Genomic DNA, 21,928 nt, shown 5'->3' with positions numbered 1-21,928 from the left:
TAAGGCTCATTTTTGTCACACAAATTTGTGGACCCCAATCTTACACTCCTGGGTCCACAAAAATTTGGGTTCACAAAATTGTGAGACAAAAAGATAACTCATACAACTAATGTGAGTTGTACGAGACAAAAAATAAAATTTTTCTAGTATGGGTAATATAGACCTTTCGATATTTTCTTTTTATAATTTTATTTTCAAAGACCTTTCAAGACTTGACCTCTTCCCGGATACAATAGATTCTAGAGGTGCTCTTTGACGCACGGTGTACAAGTTAGCACCATTACCCCCTCCAAATTCAATCTTTTCCTCTACCCTTTCTGAGATATTTCCAAAAAAATTGTTTCTTTTCTTTTTCCATCCCAAAAATTGTTCAATTACTTATTTATTTTTATTTACCAGTAACAATAAATATTTAAAGTATTTCTCTGGGAAGAAAAAAAAAAAATCAACCTCCCCTTTCCCGTCTTTCTCCATTTTCGATCACCAAAAAAGTTCACAATAATCGCAGTAGAAGCACCAAGAAACTAGATAACAAAGAAGAGGAGGAAGGTTTTGAGAGAAAGGTGAAAAGGGGTTAGAGAAAAGATCAAATCTTTATTGCTTTTAGAGATGGCTTTAATGCGCCTTCTCAGACAGGTCACTTCTTTCACTCTTATCAGAAGATTTTATTTCAAAGATTTAATCTTTTATTCATATCTTTGATTGATTTTATTTGATTTTTATTGGGTTTATTGATGATTGAAGATTTATTGGTGTGTTGGGTCATAGAAACCCTAATCTTGGTACATTTGTAGGTTCCCTTGTAGTCAAGAATTGAATTTTTGGGAGTAATTAGCTGCTCTAATTTGGTTTTCTCTTTCTCTTTCCTTATTATAGTTATAGGGTATTAAATTTTAACTATGATTTTTTTTAGGCTAACGCTTGTGTAGCTTTACTTTGCTTGTTTTTATATTGGGTTATGAAACTGAAAGATTAGATTTTTATGTTTAAAATTAGCTTATCTTGCTCCATATGATAGCTTTACAGATATCCATGTGACACACTATGTTGGTTCAGTATCAGTGTAAGTTAAAGTAAAAAGGAAATCTTTCCTCAGCTGCTTAAATTGTAAAAGTTGTGTGCAGTAGCTTTTTTTCCTTACACTGTTTGTTTTCTGTTCAAAGGTTTGCGTCACCTTCGTCTTGGCGTGATGTTTTTTTCCCCTGCTATTCTCTTTTATGCATTGAATTGTACTTTGGTCATACAGGTTGAAAGGCAGCAATCTCAACTGAGGCAGCTAAACAGTTTTCTCAATAGAACCTATCTTACCTCTGGAAAGGCGATAGGAGGTGGAGGTACGTCCTAAACATTTTTGTGCTCATGAAGTGGAGGCATGTTTCTTCTTCTTTTTTTTTTCCTCTTTTTTTGTAGATATTATAGTGGTTGATGGTTGAGAAATGAAAAAAAAGGAAGGGTTGAGTTCATGGAATTATTACTTGCTGTGTGTATATATCTTTAGCTAGATGTTTGTTGTATAAAAAAATCATTCCTCTATATTTTCTTAGACTGAACTATACATACCTACAATGTATGGAACACCAAAAATAATGCTGGTAACTGCTGCCCCCTCTTTTCCACCCTCTACGTCATGCTAGATTGGGTTCTACTAACGATTTAGGCAAAACTAATCAAAAAGGGGTTTTATCTTTTACATACAAAATTGGTATACATTTAAAAACAATACCAAAGCAAACAGTATTGTTTCCAAATAATAGTCTTCAACGGAGCTTGAGAATCGCAGATCTAGAATTTAGCTGCAATACACAAATAGACCATTGTAAATATGAAATAGAGCAGATAGCAATTGAGGTCAAGAAGTGAGCAACTTTAATAATGAAGATATAGTTGACAATGTTGGGTAGGTAGAAGAGTGGGATAGGAGATGTGGGTAACGTACGTACGAAAGGGATATAAGACTTTGTTAAGATGGGAATAAGATTTACCTTATATTAACCTGTCTAAACTGCTTTGAGATAAAGAATTCTCGCAGTTCATACTTATTTAAAAAGTAATAATTGGTGCTGCATAATATTTCACCAGTAAGATTTCTGGTGAAATCTCTCTATAGTGTCGGCCTCCTCTTTTGGGTTTGCTGAGAAGAACTTTTATTTGTACTCGAAATCGTTATGATATGAAAATGGACAACGTCTTTGGTACATAAGTTTCATGGTGTTGGCACTGCCTAAATTGCCTTCTTAAGATCTTTTTTGTGCTTACAAGAGAAAGTTTAAACCCATTTTGTGAGTAATATGACTTTCTAATATGAAACTTGCTATCTCCTAGGTTCTGTGCAGTATATTTGTTAGTATGTTTCCTAGTCTTGTGAACGTTTGAGAAGATGAAGCGCTTATCACCTAATATGTTAAGCCTCTGCATCATTTGACAAATTGCAGACAGCTAGTTGACATTAAGACCTTCTGACAGCTTGATGGTAGAGTAAAATATACATTGAATATTGCAAGTAAAATGTTTGAATTCCGAAAGACACTTCTGGCTTCTTCTGGTTGCTTCACCTTTTCTCAATGTTTGGCTTGACCTTTTGCTTCATGTTATATTAAGAGATGTACATTTATGCAATAAATGTTCTTTCGAAAGTATAATTGCCTTACTTTTATCTGGGGCAAAGCATGTTGTAATCTTCCAGCGTGTCCCTTCTTTGTGCAGTACATGGAGCTGCAAGAACCAAGGAAAGAAGGTTTCGATCAAGTTATGTGGGCAGCCTGGCCCGCCGAGTACGTGATACAGAAGAACCTACTGATGCGGCGTATCTCAGAGAGCTATATCATAAGAACGATCCAGAGGCAGTCATAAGGTTGTTTGAAGGTCAACCTTCACTTCATTCTAATCCAGCAGCACTCTCGGAGTATGTTAAGGCACTGGTTAAGGTTGATAGACTAGATGAAAGTGAGCTGCTCCGTACATTGCAGAGAGGTGAGACCTTTTAAGAGAGTTTGTCTCTCATTAGCTTGGGCTGTCAATTTGGCTTGGCATTGAGAATTTGTTTTCTTACATTTTTGATACTAAGGCTTTTGATAAGTTGGTAGTGGGTTCTAAGTTGTGTCTGACTAGAGGTCTTCCAGGGATTGGTGGTACTGCTAGCTCTCATGCGGAAGAAGCAAATTTAGGAGCTCTGTCAGCTTTTAGGAATGTTGGGAAAGCTATGAAGGATGGCGTTCTTGGTACTTCCAGTGCTCCTATACATATGGTGGCTGTTGAAGGGGCTCATTTCAAAGAACAGCTATGGCGTACATTCCGTGCTCTTGGTTTGGCCTTTCTCTTGATTTCAGGTGTTGGTGCGCTCATTGAAGATAGAGGAATCAGCAAAGGTATAGAAGCTCTGTAATTTTTACTGGTTTTTCTTCAGGTGAATTTGATTGTAAGTAGAAGTTCTTTTTTTGTTAATGATGTTTACTGCCTCAGGACTTGGTCTAAATGAGGAAGTGCAGCCGACTATGGAAACCAATACAAGATTTGCTGATGTGAAGGGTGTTGATGAGGCGAAAGGGGAGCTGGAAGAGATTGTGCACTATCTTCGAGACCCTAAGGTAAGTTAATATGGGAGGTATTTGCAATAACCACTAACGCATATATTCTCCTGTCGGTATGAAAATTAAATCCTAAATTTTATCTTTTGTGTCAAAGACCATGTAAGTGAGCGAAGATAATGCTGGATGGCATGAGATTGCTCTGACATTACATATGAGATTTTATTCATGGCGGAACGATATTTATCTTTTCTAACTGTGTATTCGCTAGATCTGCTTTAACATAATCTGCTCCTTCTTCCCAACAAAAGTTCAACGAAAGAGAGCAAAGGAAGATGGAAATGACCTGAGAATCTGACAGAGATACATGTAATATGGGAACATCAGTTATGTTTTGCTAGTTATATGTGCCGACTTCACATATTCCTTTTTCTTAATTAAAAAATTAAATAGGGAAGTTGGCAGCAAGCGCTTCCCCCCTTTGTGTCAGGATAACATTCTGTAAAGTTTATTATTTGTTAATTATATCCACACTATGTTAGGTATTGAGGCAAGAAAGGCAAGGATAGAAGGAGAACCGATTATATGGGCTATTTCTCTTGGGTTCATAAGTAGCCTATGATCATTCAATTCTTCAGTTGGATTTCCACATGCTTGAATACTGAAGATTTTGGTTATCTGAAATGGCTCCTAATTCTCTGATCAAAACAAGGTTACAATTGGTTGGTTGTGAAATCGGGGTATCCTTCTGCTATCCAAAGATCCATGTTCTGAATCATGTGTTCTTTTATTTTTATGACTGATAAATCCTGGTGAGTTCGCTAGCCCACATGTTCAAAACTCGGGTGAGTATGCCGTCATAACATACACATTTTCGAGGCTTGTATCAAAATATATGGTAGGACTCCTGTTGTGCGGTTAGTTGCTTAGATTTATGGACATTTGGAAAATCAGTTACCTTGCTCTACAGGCTGAATCTGATAAACCTATTCCACTCTCATTTGACTACCAGTAATTCAGTTATGTGAAACTGTTAGGAGTGGTGAGACTACAAATTAGCCAGGGGATTTGCTAGTACCAGACTTTGCCTTTGGCTGCAAGGAAGAGAAAAATTAAAGTGACGTGAGAGCGTCACCAGCTTGGCTGACCCTATATTATGATAACATGGAGGCAACTCATAGAACATCCTTGCTGCTGATCGGGCTGGGGACGTTGACGAACAAACCTAATGAGTATAGAACAAGAAGAGAAGTATCTAAGAACAAGAAGCGAAGTATCTAACAGGTTCTTAAGCTGCTAATTCTGCTTAAACAGTTGTTGCTAATTGTGGCATCCAAGGGTGTGGACTGGTGGTCAGTACAATTGGATTGAACTATGAGAGACTAGGGTTCAAATCCTAGCAAAGAAAAACATGTCAGATGAATGCTTTCCATCTGTCTAAGCCTTGGTGGGTAGAGTAAGCTGGTACTTGCGTTGGTGTGAGATAGCGGGTGGTCTGATTAATTAGTTTAGGTGTGTGCAAAACTGGCCCAGACCACCGCCATTTAAAGAAAATAGTTGTAGCGGAGTGTGGGTTGACAGCTTCAGTTAATTATAGAGAAGTATTTGATACTGTCCTATCTGCTTGGGAGTTGAACAAGTTGGGAGTGCCACATAGGTTAGCCCCATGAGGACTCGGGTGAAAGTTAGATTAATTGGTTAGTTTAGCAGTTTTGTTAGCTTTTTTATGAATAGCTAATTAAAACCAAAAACAAGCATGACCAATCTTTCCGATCAGGACCTACCTAATTCAAGCTAACTAACAATCATGAACACATCTCTGCAGCTCTGCTGGTAAAGTTCGCTTGTTTGTGCGGCAGTGCCCCTATGGAGGAAAAGAGAAGATAAACTAGTATTGAAAGGCTTTCCAACTCCTCCAATTAACCTTTCTCTTTCTTTAACTACTCTGGAATGAAAGTTAGTAACTATTCTGATTTTTGCTCATGTTGCAATTTGCATTATACCAAAGTTTTTGAGCTGTTGGCTAATATATGACTTTCTACTTTGGTTGGTAGTTTGATTATGACTTAATTTTGCAACATCTTATTAAATCTTACTGTGTTTAATTTTTTCTGTTTACCATCGTCATTTTTGCTCGGTGTTGATGATTTGTTTTTTCTATGCCGTGAGGCAGTTATTTTTACAATTGCTTATATTGACATTTTGTTGCAGCGATTCACTCGTCTTGGTGGCAAGCTCCCAAAGGGGGTGTTACTTGTTGGTCCACCTGGAACTGGTAAGACCATGTTGGCAAGAGCCATAGCAGGAGAAGCTGGGGTTCCCTTTTTCTCATGCAGTGGCAGTGAATTTGAAGAAATGTTTGTTGGTGTTGGAGCCCGGAGAGTAAGAGACCTTTTTGCAGCTGCTAAGAAGCGATCACCATGCATTATATTCATTGATGAAATTGATGCCATAGGAGGTAGCCGTAACCCAAAGGACCAGCAATATATGAGGATGACTTTGAATCAGTTGCTTGTTGAGCTGGATGGTTTCAAACAGAACGATGGAATCATTGTGATTGCGGCCACTAACTTCCCTGAGTCATTGGATAAGGCACTGGTGAGACCTGGACGTTTTGATCGGAACATTGTTGTCCCAAATCCTGATGTTGAAGGTCGGAAGCAGATTCTGGAATCTCACATGTCAAAGGTATTTTTTCTGAATACTGGGGCATCTGTGGTGACCCTGCAGTTTCCAGGTCATTGTTCTCATGAACTATTCGTAGCAATCTGAAGCTATTGTAACGCTTGTTTAATACTCCCTCCTGTCCATTATAAGTGACCTTTTGGCATTTTTATTTTGGTTCAAAATAAGTGTCCTTTTTACATAATCAAAAATGAATTAACTTTAGTTTTTCAAATTTGCCCTTATTTACATATCCCAATGTGTCAAATTAACCGTATGCAAATTTTAATTAAGGGTAATTTAGTCAAGATATTTTTTTTTCTAGGAGTTAGTATTTCCTTAATGGATGTATCAAGGGCCAAAAAGTCACTTATTGTGGACCGGAGGGAGTAGCTGATAGGTTTTCCTTATGTCTATCTCTCTTTTAGCAATTTATATTAGAAATTCATTATGCATGTGCACATCGCCTTTCTTGCTTTTTTTCTATTGGTGAATCTATTTTTTATTGACCTATACTGTGAATCAAACTATTTGGAGACGAGATGCCTACTGAAATTAGTTTGTCCTGGTACACTTAAAAGTACACTTGAAATTTCCCTACTCGTAAAGGTCTCCCACTGTAGGTGTTTTCTCTTGTGGCATTTTTACCTCTCACATTTTACTTGGACATGGTTTTGTGAGCGGCTACTGTCTATTGATGTGGTGTTCAGTCTCTTTTTGCTGTAGACTTACTAAAATAAAAACTTTGTTACCATATCAGCCTCAAACACATTCCACCATGCGTGGTTTACTTGACCATCTTTCTCTTCTGGATAGCTAACTACACATGCAACTGCAATTTTAAAGGGTTTTATTTAGCATCATTTCTAATCTCTCTGTCAAAACGTTTCCTATCTGGAAGGTTGTTAAAGCCGATGATGCCGACCTTATGATCATTGCTAGAGGGACTCCTGGATTTTCTGGTGCTGACCTTGCCAATTTGGTTAATATTGCTGCTGTGAAGGCCGCGATGGATGGTGCCAAAGCTGTAAGCTTGGCTGATCTAGAGTATGCTAAGGACAAGATCATGATGGGAAGTGAGCGCAAATCAGCTTTCATATCCAAAGAGACGAAAAAGCTTACAGCCTACCATGAAGGCGGCCATGCTCTTGTTGCTATTCATACTGATGGGGCGCTTCCAGTTCACAAGGCAACCATTGTTCCACGTGGAATGGCTCTCGGTATGGTTGCTCAATTGCCTGAGAAGGATGAGACTAGTATGTCCCGTAAGCAGATGCTAGCTCGGCTTGATGTTGCTATGGGTGGGCGTGTCGCTGAAGAGCTCATTTTTGGAGAAGGTGAAGTAACTTCTGGTCCATCTAGCGATCTCCAGCAAGCAACCAATCTCGCCAGGGCCATGGTTACTAAGTGGGGTATGAGCAAAGAAGTTGGGCTCGTCACCCACAACTATGATGATAATGGGAAGAGTATGAGCACTGAAACGAGGCTTCTCATTGAGAAGGAAGTAAGAGAACTGCTTGAAAAGGCTTACAACAATGCGAAAACGATTTTGACCACCCACAACAAAGAGCTTCATGCTCTTGCCAATGCATTACTTGAGCAGGAAACGCTGACCGGAAACCAGATAAAGGCCCTGCTTACACAGGTCAATTCTCAACAAATACAGCAGCAGCAACCTCAATTAGTTACTGAGGAGAGCACATCACCATCCAATCCAGCTCCTCCGTCAAGTCCAACAGCCGCAGCCGCAGCAGCAGCCGCTGCTGCTGCCGCTGCTGGTGCTGCAGCTGCGGCCACTGCCGCAGCCAAAACCAAAGGCATTGCTCCTGTAGGACCTTAGTATGGTAACTTATTGGTAGTTTTTATCAATCCAATGTGCATATAGGGGATCATTTTCACGCGAGCTTTCCACCCTTTTCATTGTTGAGTTACTATCAAGGAGGTGATTAATGTATGGAGGTGAGTTTAGAGGTCAATGGAAATAGTAACAGATAAATTGGCAAATTCATGTTGTCTAAGTGTGTGTCATATTTAGTTGTCCTAAGGCCTCTTTCTTTTGGTGTTATAAAGCCACTTAGCTGACCTTACAGATCTTAATTTTAATTATCTGCAGACTCATTTACTTGCCAATTTGAGTTGGATATTTTTCATGAGTATATTGTAAAATTTCGCAGTGTCAGAACTTAATAGTTTTCCAATAATGCATTTACTCCTTACCTGCTTTTTTCTTTTGGCTTTTGGAAAGCCTGTGCGGAAGTCTTATGTATCCTTTTTATTGTGACATAATTATCATTTGAGGAGTAACAATTTTTTTTTTCGTTAATGGTTTTTCTAACAGTTCTTTTAGTTGTCTGTAGTCTTTAAAAAACTGATTTATGGTATAAGTTTTATGTAGTTTTAAATTTGTTAAAAGAAAAACTTTAAGGAATCAAATCTTAAATCAGGATCAAAATAAGATGCTATTATACTATCAACTCTTTCAAGTTTTATGTAAACTTTTCCTTTGGTTCATAACATTTATCTTATGTTGCATTTAAAAATTAATTCTCAATGATATATTAACAGTATGATGTGATAATAGGCAGATTATCTTTTGAAATGATTTACGAGAATAGACTAAATTGAGCTGTTCTTAGACGCATTATATTTTATACACCAAACAAGGTCGGAAAGCATTTCATAAAAGGGTGAACTTTACCTTAAAAGGTTGACTGTCAAAATAAAAACATCAAATGGTAAAGAATTTTAACTTAAACATTGAACTATATAAGAAAGAATAATATGAAGTTTATTTGTTGAAAGAAAGAAAATCTATAGACGGACATGCATATTATGTGTGAGTGTTTGTATTCGAGCTTCTCTTTTGATCTTTAAACTATAATTTTATGCTTTAAAATAAACCTAAGTATGGGATGTAAACTATATATATATAAAAATATAAAAGCACGTTAAGCTTTTTTTAAAGATTGTAACAAAGCTATCGAAAGAATGATAGGTATCTTCATATCAGAGTGAGTAAGGTTATTAATTGTGTAAAAAAAAAAAGTTACTAAGTGTTAAGCATGAACATTAATTTTCAAATTAAAGAACATATCAAGATAATTTTGAAAATTGGGAGAGTCTCTCTCTAGTTTTTCCATATTATATTACTTTTAATCGTCGTTTCTCTAGTTCTACTTATTCTTTAAGTACTATTACTATCAGAGGCTGCATGAGAGGGACATCGTTGTCTTATTGCCTAATTTGACAAATAATTAGAAAATCTTCTTTCTGATTATAATAAATAGGGGCGTATATGGATTGGGCTAGTCGAGTTTTTATCAAACCAAAACAAATCAATTTTATCGGTTTGGATTGGTTCGGGTTTGTTAGGTTTTTTTATTTTTTAATTTTTTGTTAAATGAATATTATTTTATTCTTACTTTGTTAAAATTATAGATAAAGTTTTGATAAGTGAATATATGTTTAGTAAAAATTAAAAAAATTAACAAACATATGATCCATTAAAAGTACTCTTATTGGAGATTTTTTTTAGAAACGTGTGATAGTTATTTTCTTAGTTGTCTAACAATAATTTTTCATTGATGTACGCTATCAAGGTTAACTGAATTTAATAATTAAACATAAAAATCAATATGGTACCTAAATAATAATATGTTCTATTTAATTCTAAAGTATCGAATACCATTTCTAATTCGAAAAAGATATAAGAAATCTTGACATATGAATACGGACGAACTTGACGCATTTCAATAACACTTGATAAGAAAATGATACAACCTACTATTATTTAAAGTAAATAAAAATGAATGCACTTTATAATTCTATCCCAAATATTTCTAGATATTTTTAAAGAAAATTCTATATTAAGTCCTAAATATATATAAAAATTATATATTTATATATTGGTTTGGTTCGATTTTTTTATTCAATACCAAATCAAATCAAATCAAACCAAACCTAATGGGTTTTTTAATCGATTTGGTTTGACTTTTCGGTTTGGTGCAATTTTTCGATTCGGTTCGAACACCCTAATAAAAATATTATACAAAACTCGAGAGAGAAATATAATTTTGCACAAATATTAGATTAATGTACGTGATTATATTTTTTTTCATGCTCAAATTTTCCATTTATGAGGGTAGATGATCCTGATACCAAAAATACTGATACCCAAATCAAACAAAGAAAGTGTAATTAATATGTTATTTGCAATCATTAGATATTCGGCGAGGTATAGTCAAAGACTATATGCAAGTTTAAAGGCGCAAAACGGTTATTTAAGACCTCCACAATTAATTCATTGACTTCATGGCCCTAAAGAAGCCTCAAAAAGCATTAAACATTTGTGATAAGATCCATGTAAATTAATGTGGTATATTCATATCACAATATATCAACAGAAAAAATTAGCACTCTTAGTCTTTTTGTGTAATTCTAAATGTGAAGTAACTCTTCCTATCTTATTGGTAAAATTGGATATTCGAAATTCAATATATTCTCTCTTTTCTTCTTGGGAAAAAACAGAAATGACAAAAAAAATTAGTATAAAAGAATTTTCTATTTCTTCATTTTATATATATAAATTTTATGGACGAGTAATAATAATGCCAGTAATTTAAAGGTGGTACCGTAAATTTCTTTAACTAATCAAATGGGCAGAAAGCAGAATATTTTTTTTGGAAAAATTTATTTATTATTTATGTGTTGTTAAATAACCAACTTTCCATCCCCTTCCTTTTGTGAACCAAACATTATTATTAACATAATACCTACATAAATCAGGAGGAAAAAACCACAGATTGCGCAGATATACAATAAATTCAATTTCCTCAGCTCTTACAATAAAAACATGTCATACATAATAATAATCTCTTCCTTACAAAGGACACTCGGAGAGACCAAAGCTTTGATCAGATGGCGAAGTCCCCTTCAATTCTCCATGTGCAAGGTAATTAAGATTAACTGTTTTTTTTCTGGGGTTTCTAAAATTTGCTTGAATTTGATGATCTTTATATTGGTTTTGCTGAGGATAGAATTTTTGGGGTTTTGCCAATTATCGTATTTGCTCCTTGTCGTAATATGTAAAACACTTGGTTTAGTTCCCATTATCAAGTTTCAGTACTGAATAGTGAAAATCTTAGCAGCTAATTTGATACTATGTTTATATTGACGGTTTAACAACAACAACTACTGCTATGCCTCAATTCAAACTAGTTGGTTTCAATTCATCAAAAAGAATTTATTTATATTGTATTTTTGGCTGAAAATTTGCATTGTTGCATGGTCATAGCTTAAATTTGCATTGTGGAGTTGTCATACGACCCAGAAAGAAATACCTAGGCGGCCCTTTTTAATCAGAAGATTGCTGAATGAAATTTGAAATTCCTAAAGAAAAGATTTTTATTATGCTTAGCTCACCTTATGGGTACTTGGTAGGAAACTTGTGACTCGAGTTTTGATAAGTGTAGGTTTCTAATCGTTTCATTCATTTCTAACTCCTAAGGGAAGAAAATATCAGCAGTAGATGTGAGACGGGGCAATAAAAAAGGAGTCTTTTGCTATTTGATAATGTATTTAAGTTTTACTTGGACCATTTTTAGGCATAACAAGATAGTGATCTAACTGTTAAAATTTTTCATAAGAAAATAATAATCATAAAGTTTTGTACAGGAACTTAATAGCAGTTAATGGATGTCATCAAGGATGGTATAGAATTGTGATTCGTGCAGGAGTTTTAATAGTGGTTAATGAATGTCAATCAACAATGCTGTAGTTAAGCTATACCTTCTTTCTTTTTTTCCACAGAGACTGGGCATAGGCGCGTGACAGTACATAACAGCCACAGTGAGGAACTTGTGGGTGTGCTACATGAAACAAATTCCCCGGAGCTTGTAATTATCTGCCATGGTTTCAAGTCATCGAAGGTTTGTTACAATAATTAGAACATGTATGAGTAACTGCTCCTATATGGCTTATTCATATTGTCATTTGTCTGATTTTTGCTTAGATATTCTTCTTTGTTGATATATCTGTTCTGGTGATCCCCTATAAAATATTGCTTTTGCCACAGGAATATGCATGCTTAGCTTGAATTTGGTATTAAATTCTTTTAGGAACTTCTTTTTGCTATAACTGAGTGTAATTTTTTTTCTGAGAAAAATGTTCTCTCGATTCTATGTCTATCCTCCCCCCCACCCCAAAGCACTCCACCTCCTCCACCTAGAAAGAACAAAGAAAATAAAGTTTATCTTTACATTTTTATCTCACTACCTGTGAGCATTTTGAAACTAAATGGCTGCTTTCAATATCTGAATACTCTCATGATAACTTCTGTCTTGGAGAACATATGAATTGCATTCTAGGAAATATGTAATGTATCAGTGCGTCTACTTGTCCTTGTACATGCCACTACTCCTATTGACTGCTGTATTATGTTTTAGTATTGTCGAATCTAGTTTGCGCAGATGCTTCCTTTCTATCTAAAAGGATGTGTTTATTGCTTTATTTCCTAAGATGAAAATTCATCTGAGAGAATCTGCTTGAGATTGGACATACGGTAGCAGAGGCCTAAATGGGTTGAATATTTTACCCTCTACATTATTATGTGATTCAGTCCAGCAACATCCAACTCTTTTGCTGGGTTGACTAGTAGTCTTATTTATTGATTTTTCTTTAACTTCAGGATCGGATCCCCATGGTGAATCTTGCTGCTGCTTTAGAGAAAGAAGGAATCAGTGCCTTCCGCTTTGACTTTGCAGGAAATGGGTATGTTCAAATACTAAAACCAATATACGAACCTCTAGGTTACCAAAATAAATTGAAAGGGAGGGCAACCGGTGAACTTTATTCTCCTCCTACTCTTGATCTGCCAACTTAGATTTACTCAATGTAGAAAGGATTATTGAATAAAGATGCATCCCGCCTCGCCTTTTTATAAAGCTGAGGAAAATCTACTAGGTGTATCTGTTCTTATAAACGTAAACATTTGTTAGGTTATTGAGGAACTAAATATATATGCATCTGGATTGCTGCTGCATAAGCGTATGGACCCAAAATACATTTATTTAAGTTTCATAAATTTTTTCTCTCTTTTTGTCTTTTCCTTTTCGCATGCAAGTAATATGAGCTGCTCAATTACTTTGCTCATATAGTTTTGTGAAAGATACATTATATTGGTCTTCAAGTAGCGTAGTTGATCCTCTTAACTTTAATCGCAACTAGCTCTTTCCAGCTTGTTAAATTGGAATCTTAGAGATAGGGTGCTGTCAAATAAGTCTTCTCTTCAATTATTCTCAGGATCTTGACTTGACTTATGTTACTCATAGCATTATATTCTCTATATAGAGATGATAAATTTCTAATTTGTAAATTTTATGAAGACAGGAAAAAACACTTGAAATGAACTACTGAAGAGTCACTTTATTTTTGGTGTCAGTGAAAGCGAAGGTTCCTTTCAGTATGGTAACTACCGTAGAGAAGCTGATGATCTTCGTGCCATAGTTGAGCACTTTCATGAGGAGAAACGTTTCATAGCAGCAATAGTTGGTCATAGCAAAGGTATAGCCTTTGAAAGCCAATTTATGTGTGATCCAATTTATGTGTTTCTCCTTCCCTTTCCCCCTTTCTAGTTCTCTAGCTCAAGGGACACTACCACCATACTGGCATAGTACATGCAGTCTACTAACATATGTTTTCCTGGAGTAGTAGCAATGCTAATTTTGCTGTTGTTTGATTTGACATTGATAGATCGAAGTTTTCTTGTGACATTACGCTTATCATGCTTGAAGCTTTCACAATTGATATTTACATTTTGTCCTTGCAATTTTTCTTGAATCTGCTGCTTTGTCTTTTAGTTTAGGGAGAGGCTGTAACTACTTATGCAGTGCATGAAGATGGATACCCTTTCTTTGTTTGTAGGTTAATTTTGCTCATTACGTCATCTGCAAGCATTGGCTTGATTTGAAAATTTAATGTTTAAACTCAACTTTCCAATATTGTTATTCCAATATGAGCTTTTCAAACATTGAAGAAGGATTTCCTATCTAAGTAAATATTTCTCCGTTAGAATCAATTATGATCACTGATTTAGCAATTCTGAATTTACCTTTATGTTTAAATTTAACTTTAACAACTAACAGTAAATGTTGACAGCCCACATGTTCTACCCAGCAATATATGGTCCTGATAACCATTGATGTCTATGATGATATTTTCTCTTGTCCATATTCTACATAAATTGTTTTGGTAAGAGTTGCACGAAGCCCCCAGGGCCTAGCTCAAGTGGCAAAGGGTGGTGGATTTGTGTCTTAGGTCACAGGTTCAAGACCTCACACCATGCAAAGCAAAGCCTGTTATTTAAGTGGAGAAGGGTAGAGGGGCTGGCCCATTATCCACCGAGTTTCGAAGGCTGCGGTTGGTCCAAAGGATCGGCCGCAGACGGATTTCTCGGTCATCAAAAACAAAAAAAGAGTTGCACGAATATTTTGAGTTGTCATGATAGTGCTCTATTGATCTCTCAGGCTAAGATCAAATTAACAAGGAAAGAGAGTATCATATTATCCCACAGTTTGTCTTGTATCCACTTTCTAGAATCAACACATTCTGCAGCTTAATTTAGATTCAATAACCATATCTCGAACTTATTTCCCGGGAAATTGTATCGCTGCTAGTGTTCCTGCTGAAAGTGTTTTTTTCGTGATAAATTACCTACAGGAGGAAATGCTGTGCTCTTGTATGCTTCGAGGTACAAGGATGTACAAACTGTCATTAATATATCTGGCCGCTTCAATCTTGAGAGAGGGATAGAGGGCCGCTTGGGCAGAGACTTTAAAGAAAAGATAAAGCAGGATGGTTTTATTGATGTTAGAAATAGAAAAGGTATGCTTAATAGCCTTCTTTTCCGTTTGTGCTTCATAATCGACATATTTCTGTCCCATTTTTGGGTCTGGATGTTCTATAGTCTGGAATATTGGACGGTTCACACTTCTATGCATTTCAATGGATAATAGTAATAAACCACCTAGGGAGGTAGTGGACATGGTTAGATGACATGTCTCACATGGTGTGGCTGGTTTAGCTGATGAATATCACTTCGGAATATGGTACAGCTGATTAGACCAGACATGGGCGGCAAATGTGAGGTGCAGCACAAGTTTGGTTGATGAGCATGACATAGTGCTATGCTTGAAATAGTCAACTTGCAATAATTACAAGGGCAGTTGTGCGCAATGGCAAGTGCATGCTTATCAGACTGGCAGGTGCAAAGCAGTGGTGCGCCTATTTGCCAAGCATGTTTGTGGGTCATGTGCAGGGTATGCTGGTCCATGTGCGTATCACAGGCACCTGTTCAATCAAGTGTAGCATTAGAATCTGAATTAGAAGGACTTTGAGTAGGAAAGTAGTGAGCAATGCTGCTCTGCCACTAACTAGTTTGACCTGCCAGTTGCATTATCCTTGTGGTGGCTTGCCTTTACTTGTGGACCTGGAAAAATTTGTGGTTGCTTTGTAATGGGAGTATGCACCTTGTAAGTGACGAACTTTCTTTTTTGATGGCAAACAATTTCATCAATAGAACACCAAAATGCTGTCAAATAATATGTAGGAGATGGAATGCCGTATAGGAATGTTTCATTTTTAATGTTCTAATTTAAGTGTATATGGGTGTAAAAGAGAGTTTTAGATGCTAAAATATGGGATTTTGTGAAGGATATGCAATTTCAAGGCTGGAAGTTTGATGCATTTACAGTTTCAACGCTTCTTTCTTTGTGTGGAGAGGTGAAGAAGAACTGGTACAGAGTGGCACTATGGCAAAGAGCTGCATTGTTATATTTTGGAGGCCGTTGGACTCGAAATTTGATTTGAATTGGGTGTAAGCTCAGGTGAAGGAGGTGGCAGGGTGTTTTGATAAAGAAGAAAGAGAAGGGTGTAAAGGAAAAAAGAAAGAAAATGAAAGGAAAATCAAAATAAAGAGATTTGACGGGTCGTTTATGGATTAAATTAACGGGTGGGTTAAGAAATCAGGTATTAAAATTGTAAGTGGGTTATTTGATTCTGAGTTTGCCACGTGTCCCTCCGTTTAAGTTAGGGGCAAATTAGTGCAATAGTATGACGGTAGGGGTACAATTGGATGAATACTCAAATGGAGGGTGTATTTAAACTATTTCGAATAGTAGAGGGGTATATTTGACCCTTATCCAATATTCTAATTCTCTCCTTTACACCAAAAATACTCTTTTTATGCTTTCCGCGTTGTTCTTGCAATTTCAGAGTCTTCTATTTCTTTCATGCTATGTGCACCAAAACAGGTGAGCAGGCAGGTTGCCTTCAGTTGTTAACCCTCCACACTGCCATCTCTTGATATTTGCAGGAAGGTTAGAGTATCGTGTCACTGAGGAAAGCTTGATGGACCGTCTTACAACTGATACTGGTGGAGCATGTCAAAGTATCCCCAAAAGCTGCAGGTCAGGCATTGATATTGATTATAACTGGGTGATTCTTAAGTATTCACGTCATATCTCACTGTATGATACATCCTTTTCAACAGTTGGGCGTTAATTCGTTGTCTGTGCACATTATGTGCATGTCTCAATATGAGGCCACTTTTTCTTGTGAATGACAACTTGTTTAAAACTTGACAACTATGTACTAAACCTGCTGGATTAATATACAGGGTGTTGACAATCCATGGTACAGTGGACGAAATGGTGCCAGTTGAAGATGCAATGGAATTTGCCAAGAATATACCAAATCATAAATTACACATTATCGAAGGTGCTGATCATGAATTCACCATGCATCAAGATGAGTTGGCTTCAGTTGTGGTGGCCTTTGTGAAAGAGGGTCTTTGCGGAGATTACATGGCTATGCCATCTGAGTCATGCAAAAGAACTAGTGGATATATACATTCACGATTCTGATCCAATGTCCTGTGCTGCATACAAGTTTACCGTTTACCAACAACACCAAGTAGACAGTGAAATAGCTTGTTCGCGAACATAGGCACTGCTTTGACCTTTATCTCATCATTAGTGAAAGAAAGTTTTGACGGACCGAATGCCAAAACTCAGTTCAAAGTGGGAATTGCAGGAAGGTTAGTAGTATATGAGAATGTATGGATACCACATAGGGTGGGGAAGAAAACAAGAAAAGGATATGGCTATAGTACTCGGTTCTTTTCGTCTTTTCTATGTTTTCTTGGGAAGAAGCTCCCTTCGGGGAAATGGGCCTTCATGGCCATTTACAATGTAGAAATTAAGAAAGTGTCCTTTTTAGATATCTTATGTGTAATATAGACCTCTTATGTGTAAAAGTAAATCTGTCGTGTGTAAAAAAAAGAGATAAGGGTCATAAAACTAAAAACAAGTTTGTAAAGACTCACAAACTTAATTTACCGTAGAATTTCATATGAAACATGGTGAACATTGATTTATGCATGTAGCTAAATTATGCATTCAAATTGCTTTTTGTTCATTTTCTGTGGTGTTGTGAAAGTCAGAGCAGCACAGATTATGCTGAGTTTCTGTTATGCAACTTTTTGCTTAGTTTCCGGCATTAATACAGTCAAAGGCTTCACAAGAAGGTCCTAATCATCTCATGACTTCAGCATCTTAGACAAGTTACAAAAAAATTTGACTTCTTTGCTTGAACATTTTGATTTTACAAGCCAATAAATCATTCATCTCCAAACCTAAGACAATGTCCTCTGGAATTTTTAGACTATAGGAAACTTCTCTCTTCAGTCGCTACGCAAGCCAAAAAGTTACTGGATACATCTGCCAAAATGACAAATTAACGATATGGGATGATTGGGAGCACTCTATGTAGCCAAAACTAACTTGGACAAGTAATTCATAACCCAAAGTTTGCATATAAGTCTTGAAACTGGTCATCAAAACCCCAAGCATTTGGTCGTACAATTTTTACACCCACAACTCTACCAGCTCCAAATACAAAAAATACATTCCCTAAAACTCGAACCAAGAAGGTGTAACGGTTCATAAAAATATTATAGCTCCTATTCAAAATGGCAGATGGAAACTCTAGGCCTCTCGTCTTTAAAGTTTGTCTTAGTGATTTATGCTGCAACAGTCTTTGGCTTCGCCCCAATTTTTTTCCAAGAAACACTAGGCATTATCTGCTTTGTATCGACACGATCCTTATATTGAACAGCAAAGTTCAGTAGTGAGTCAAGAAGAGAATCAGAAAGGAGGTGGGGTTGTAGGCCCAGCTCAATTAGTTTAGTATGTTTGGCATTGTAGTAGTGTTCCTCTGCCTCTACTCTTGGATTGGGTACCGATATGGTCTTCACCTCAAGGCCAAGCTTTTCCCCTGCTTTTGTGACAAGGGCTGCAAGCTCATTTACTGAAAACTGCTCTGTGAATTGATTGAAAACACGGAACTCTCCTGGGTTTGCTGGATTGGCAATTGCAATCTCAACACATTGAACTGTATCTCTAATATCTAAATATCCCCTGGTCTGCAAGACGCAAAAACATACATTAGAAAAGCCAGGAATACTATGAAATGGTTACTGACTTATCGGTCAGGAGGTAATTGGTCAAGACACACACAAAATAAATACAAACAGTAAGCGTGTCAATGAATAAAGAAAATCAACCCTCAATTTTCTTTCTGATCCAAAATAAAGAAGCCTATTAAATTTCACCTTTTATCATTTTCCTAGTGACCAGACTGGCTCCTTCTTTCCACTTTTTGTTTTCCAGGATAATTGTGTTAGATACATTATATGAAGTGAGGTCAGTCAATTCTTGACAGTTTCAATTCCCAGCAACAATCTTCAATTTTACAGAAGCATCCATGGTTTTTGCTATTTGAATTAAAAAAAGCAAGAGGAAGGTAGGATATGTCAGCTTGTATTTAGCAGTCAGGGACTCGGGGCAGACTGTATGCAAAATAGGTTTACAGTTCAGCATTTCTTTTTTGGATAAGGTAAATAGGTCTGCAGTTCAGCATTTCTTTTTTGTGGATAAGGTAAATAGGTCTACAGTTCAGCATTTTGAGCATTTCCTACATAGAACGTTTCTCAGTCCCTATATCCTTATCATACGCTAGTCTTCGGCAATGAACAAATGACTAGCTACTTAGCTCTCTTTAGATGAGATCATGACAAAGTAGTCTGTACAGATCATGTCACTGATTATTGAAGTTCACCCCGTTTATGGTCCAAAGAACAATTCTTTTGTAAGTTGGTCTTACAGAACAATTACAAAAGCATGAGATGGATTAGCAATTTACATCAAGTGAACATTTTGTGATCCATTTTCAAAGTAGATCTTTATTTCTGCATTTGAAGAGAGCTAGAAAAGAAATTTCACTTGAGGATCTGAGTATAGAACTCAAGATTTCTTCAATAGTATTAGTTGGTTATTCGTTAAAGTGTAGTACTACATGGAATGAGAGGAAGTTCGTACCTGCCCTCCTTTACCGTATACTGTAAGTGGATGTCCAACAGCAGCCTGAACACAGAACCGATTTAATGCAGTTCCAAATACAGCATCATAATCAAGTCTGTTGACCAGATCTTCATGCATTGCAGTTTCGTCAGTCCTCACCCCATACACAACTCCCTGGTTCAGGTCGGTAGCTCTGATTCCCCACGCCTTGCAAGTAAAAGCTATGTTGTGGGAATCATGGACTTTACTCAAATGATAGAAAGAGCTTGCCTGTTTGGGATATGGAAGAGTATCTGTTCTTCCATTATGAGTGATAGTTATAAAACCTTCTTCAATATCTATGTTAGGGGTCCCGTATTCTCCCATTGTCCCGAGTTTGACCAAATGACACTCTTCCCTAAACTCCTTTATGGCAAAAAGTACATTAAGTGTCCCTATCACATTATTATGTTGGGTAAAAACAGCTCTCGACCGATCAATCATAGAATAAGGAGCAGAACGCTGCTCTCCAAAGTGGACAACAGCATCAGGTTCAAAGGATTTGAAGGCTTCTGCCAAGAAATCAAAGTCACATATATCACCAACAAACAGTTGAATGTCTTTTCCTGTCAGAGATTTCCAACGCCTAATGCGGTTATGGATAGATGAGATGGGTGTTAGAGAATCTAGACCAAGCTGGTGGTCAAATAGGCGACGAATAAGGTTGTCAACAATGGCAACTTCATAACCCTTGTTGGATAGGTGGAGAGCAGTAGCCCAGCCACAATAGCCATCACCGCCAATAACCATGACCTTCTTTCTAGTGGAAGCTGCATCAGTGCTCTGTTGAGAGCCTGAGTCGTTCTGATTTGTGGCTTCTTGGCTCATAGAAACAGCTGAAGCTCTGACCACATATTGTGCAGACTTTTTCCTTTGCGAGCTTAGCTTTTTCAAAGGTGAGAAGGAAATTCCCATATTAAAAGATGTTGGAATAGGAGTAGAACATTGGTTAATTGACTTGAAATGCATCTTGTTGCTGGAAGAGACATCTAAAGAACAAGTGGTAGAAAGTAAATGTGCCATGATAACCGCCTCAACTTGAGCCTACCAACTTTCTTAAACCTGCAGAACGAAGAAAGAAAGAATCAGAGCAGAATATAGACTCCAGTACTTTGTCTAGGAGGTACAAGCAAAATGGAAAAAGAACTAGCCAAAGTGCAAGAAGAAGAAAATATTTTTAGATGATCGAGAAAATGCCTGTGAGTTAGCGGGCCCAACCCACAAGAGGATGCACACAGCAAATGGCATCTGGAAACTTTGGCTGATGTAATATCAGTCGAGATCACTACTTGAAAAGGTAGAGTTGCTTAATATAAAAGATTTAAAAACACAGATATTTTTTGATCAAAATCATGATGACACTTGCACCACTAATAGGGATCTCAGCATGAACAACTCGAAAAGACATGTCAGAATTCCACATCTGTTAAGTTTGTAGATTGTAATTTCCTAATACTTTCTAGGAAAATCCTCACCATTTGAACTGTATTTGGAGTTTAGTTAGGTCCAAGGTTCATTTTCTTAACAAGATCAAAGGCCAAATAGCATTGTCAAACATATTAAGTCCAGCATCACAAGAATGTGCAATTAGAACCAAGCAACGGATCCTGATGGAATACAACTTCATAGTGCAAATAGACTGGAAACATGAGTTGATTTTTCCAGTATCATAGCAAAAGCATTGTTTCAGAAAGATGGTTAAATGAAACGACAACCTTCTTTCCTCGCTTGAAATAAGGATAAGGTCAGTTACACCATCATAGGGGTAACAATGCAGTAGTTTCTTTTAGAGCAAAGCCCAAAATGGCAAAACCAAATAACCTTTTTGCCAATGATGGATTTTGTGCCACAGAATGCTCGAAGAACCAAAGGCATTTCTGGAACATACATAAACTCTCCTCCCACTTAGTCTACTCCAGAATCCTTATCTGATAGATCATTCATGTTGACACTATTTAGTCAAACCCAAAAACAAAATCACTCTATCTTCAAGCTCATCAGCAGCCAGCAACTAAAGTTCATCCATTTTAACGTTGCCAAACTCTTGTTTTTGGGATTCAATTATAGTTACTCCTATCTATAAGCCCAGAATTACTCAAACCAAGCAACTGCACAACACTCAGCCAGTAGTAATAAAAGCACTAACTTCTACTAGCGATATGATGACAAGTTAACCATTTAATTGGACAGCTTCCGCTTAATTATGGGTATCACTTATCCCCCCCCCCCCCACACACACACACACACACAACTAATTACGAGACTATACTACGAAGTACTTCGTAG

General features: G+C 36.7%; 3 protein-coding genes across 5 annotated transcripts in view; 2 read left to right on the top strand and 1 right to left on the bottom strand.

Annotated features, from left to right (window-relative positions):
* LOC109231405 (ATP-dependent zinc metalloprotease FTSH 4, mitochondrial-like) lies at positions 227–8,410 on the top strand. 2 transcript variants are annotated; one of them, XM_019397070.1, is made up of 7 exons: positions 227–636; positions 1,247–1,334; positions 2,704–2,970; positions 3,111–3,365; positions 3,460–3,584; positions 5,736–6,212; positions 7,090–8,410. In XM_019397070.1, the coding sequence occupies exons 1-7, from the start codon at positions 610–612 to the stop codon at positions 8,026–8,028; spliced, it is 2,178 nt and encodes a 725-aa protein (XP_019252615.1). In that variant the 5' UTR covers positions 227–609; the 3' UTR covers positions 8,029–8,410. The 2 variants fall into 2 exon arrangements, with proteins under 2 accessions (XP_019252615.1, XP_019252616.1); XM_019397071.1 differs by having other exon boundaries at positions 228–636; positions 3,120–3,365.
* Positions 10,961–17,623, top strand: LOC109231404 (putative uncharacterized protein YDL057W). 2 transcript variants are annotated; one of them, XM_019397068.1, is made up of 7 exons: positions 10,963–11,139; positions 11,997–12,115; positions 12,874–12,956; positions 13,627–13,748; positions 14,904–15,068; positions 16,558–16,651; positions 16,861–17,623. In XM_019397068.1, exons 1-7 carry the CDS (start codon positions 11,106–11,108, stop codon positions 17,105–17,107), a joined length of 864 nt encoding a protein of 287 aa, XP_019252613.1. In that variant the 5' UTR covers positions 10,963–11,105; the 3' UTR covers positions 17,108–17,623. The 2 variants fall into 2 exon arrangements, with proteins under 2 accessions (XP_019252614.1, XP_019252613.1); XM_019397069.1 differs by lacking the exon at positions 14,904–15,068 and having other exon boundaries at positions 10,961–11,139.
* Positions 18,012–21,928, bottom strand: part of LOC109231403 (UDP-sulfoquinovose synthase, chloroplastic) — a 4,374-nt gene continuing 457 nt past the window's right edge. Inside the window, exons 2-3 of the mRNA XM_019397065.1 lie at positions 19,622–20,704; positions 18,012–18,666 (exon numbers count right to left, since the gene is read on the bottom strand). Coding sequence (XP_019252610.1) covers positions 18,265–18,666; positions 19,622–20,665 — 1,446 coding nt within the window. The 5' untranslated portion in view covers positions 20,666–20,704 and the 3' untranslated portion in view covers positions 18,012–18,264. The remainder of the gene's footprint in view (positions 18,667–19,621; positions 20,705–21,928) is intronic.

Source organism: Nicotiana attenuata, chromosome 8 (genome assembly GCF_001879085.1).
Source record: "Nicotiana attenuata strain UT chromosome 8, NIATTr2, whole genome shotgun sequence".
Classification (NCBI taxonomy): Eukaryota; Viridiplantae; Streptophyta; class Magnoliopsida; order Solanales; family Solanaceae; genus Nicotiana; species Nicotiana attenuata.
The sequence above is the reverse complement of the archived record's forward strand: the minus strand, read 5'-3'. Positions and strand labels throughout refer to the sequence as shown.

Excerpts from the sequence above, each read along its gene's own strand:
- LOC109231405 (XM_019397070.1), top strand. The coding sequence starts at position 610 with ATGGCTTTAATGCGCCTTCTCAGACAG. Across the intron at positions 2,971-3,110 it reads GCTCCGTACATTGCAGAGAG|GTCTTCCAGGGATTGGTGGT; the intron begins GTGAGACCTTTT and ends GTCTGACTAGAG. Across the intron at positions 3,585-5,735 it reads ACTATCTTCGAGACCCTAAG|CGATTCACTCGTCTTGGTGG; the intron begins GTAAGTTAATAT and ends ATTTTGTTGCAG.
- LOC109231404 (XM_019397068.1), top strand. The coding sequence starts at position 11,106 with ATGGCGAAGTCCCCTTCAATTCTCCATGTGCAAG. Across the intron at positions 11,140-11,996 it reads TTCAATTCTCCATGTGCAAG|AGACTGGGCATAGGCGCGTG; the intron begins GTAATTAAGATT and ends TTTTTTCCACAG. Across the intron at positions 16,652-16,860 it reads AGTATCCCCAAAAGCTGCAG|GGTGTTGACAATCCATGGTA; the intron begins GTCAGGCATTGA and ends ATTAATATACAG.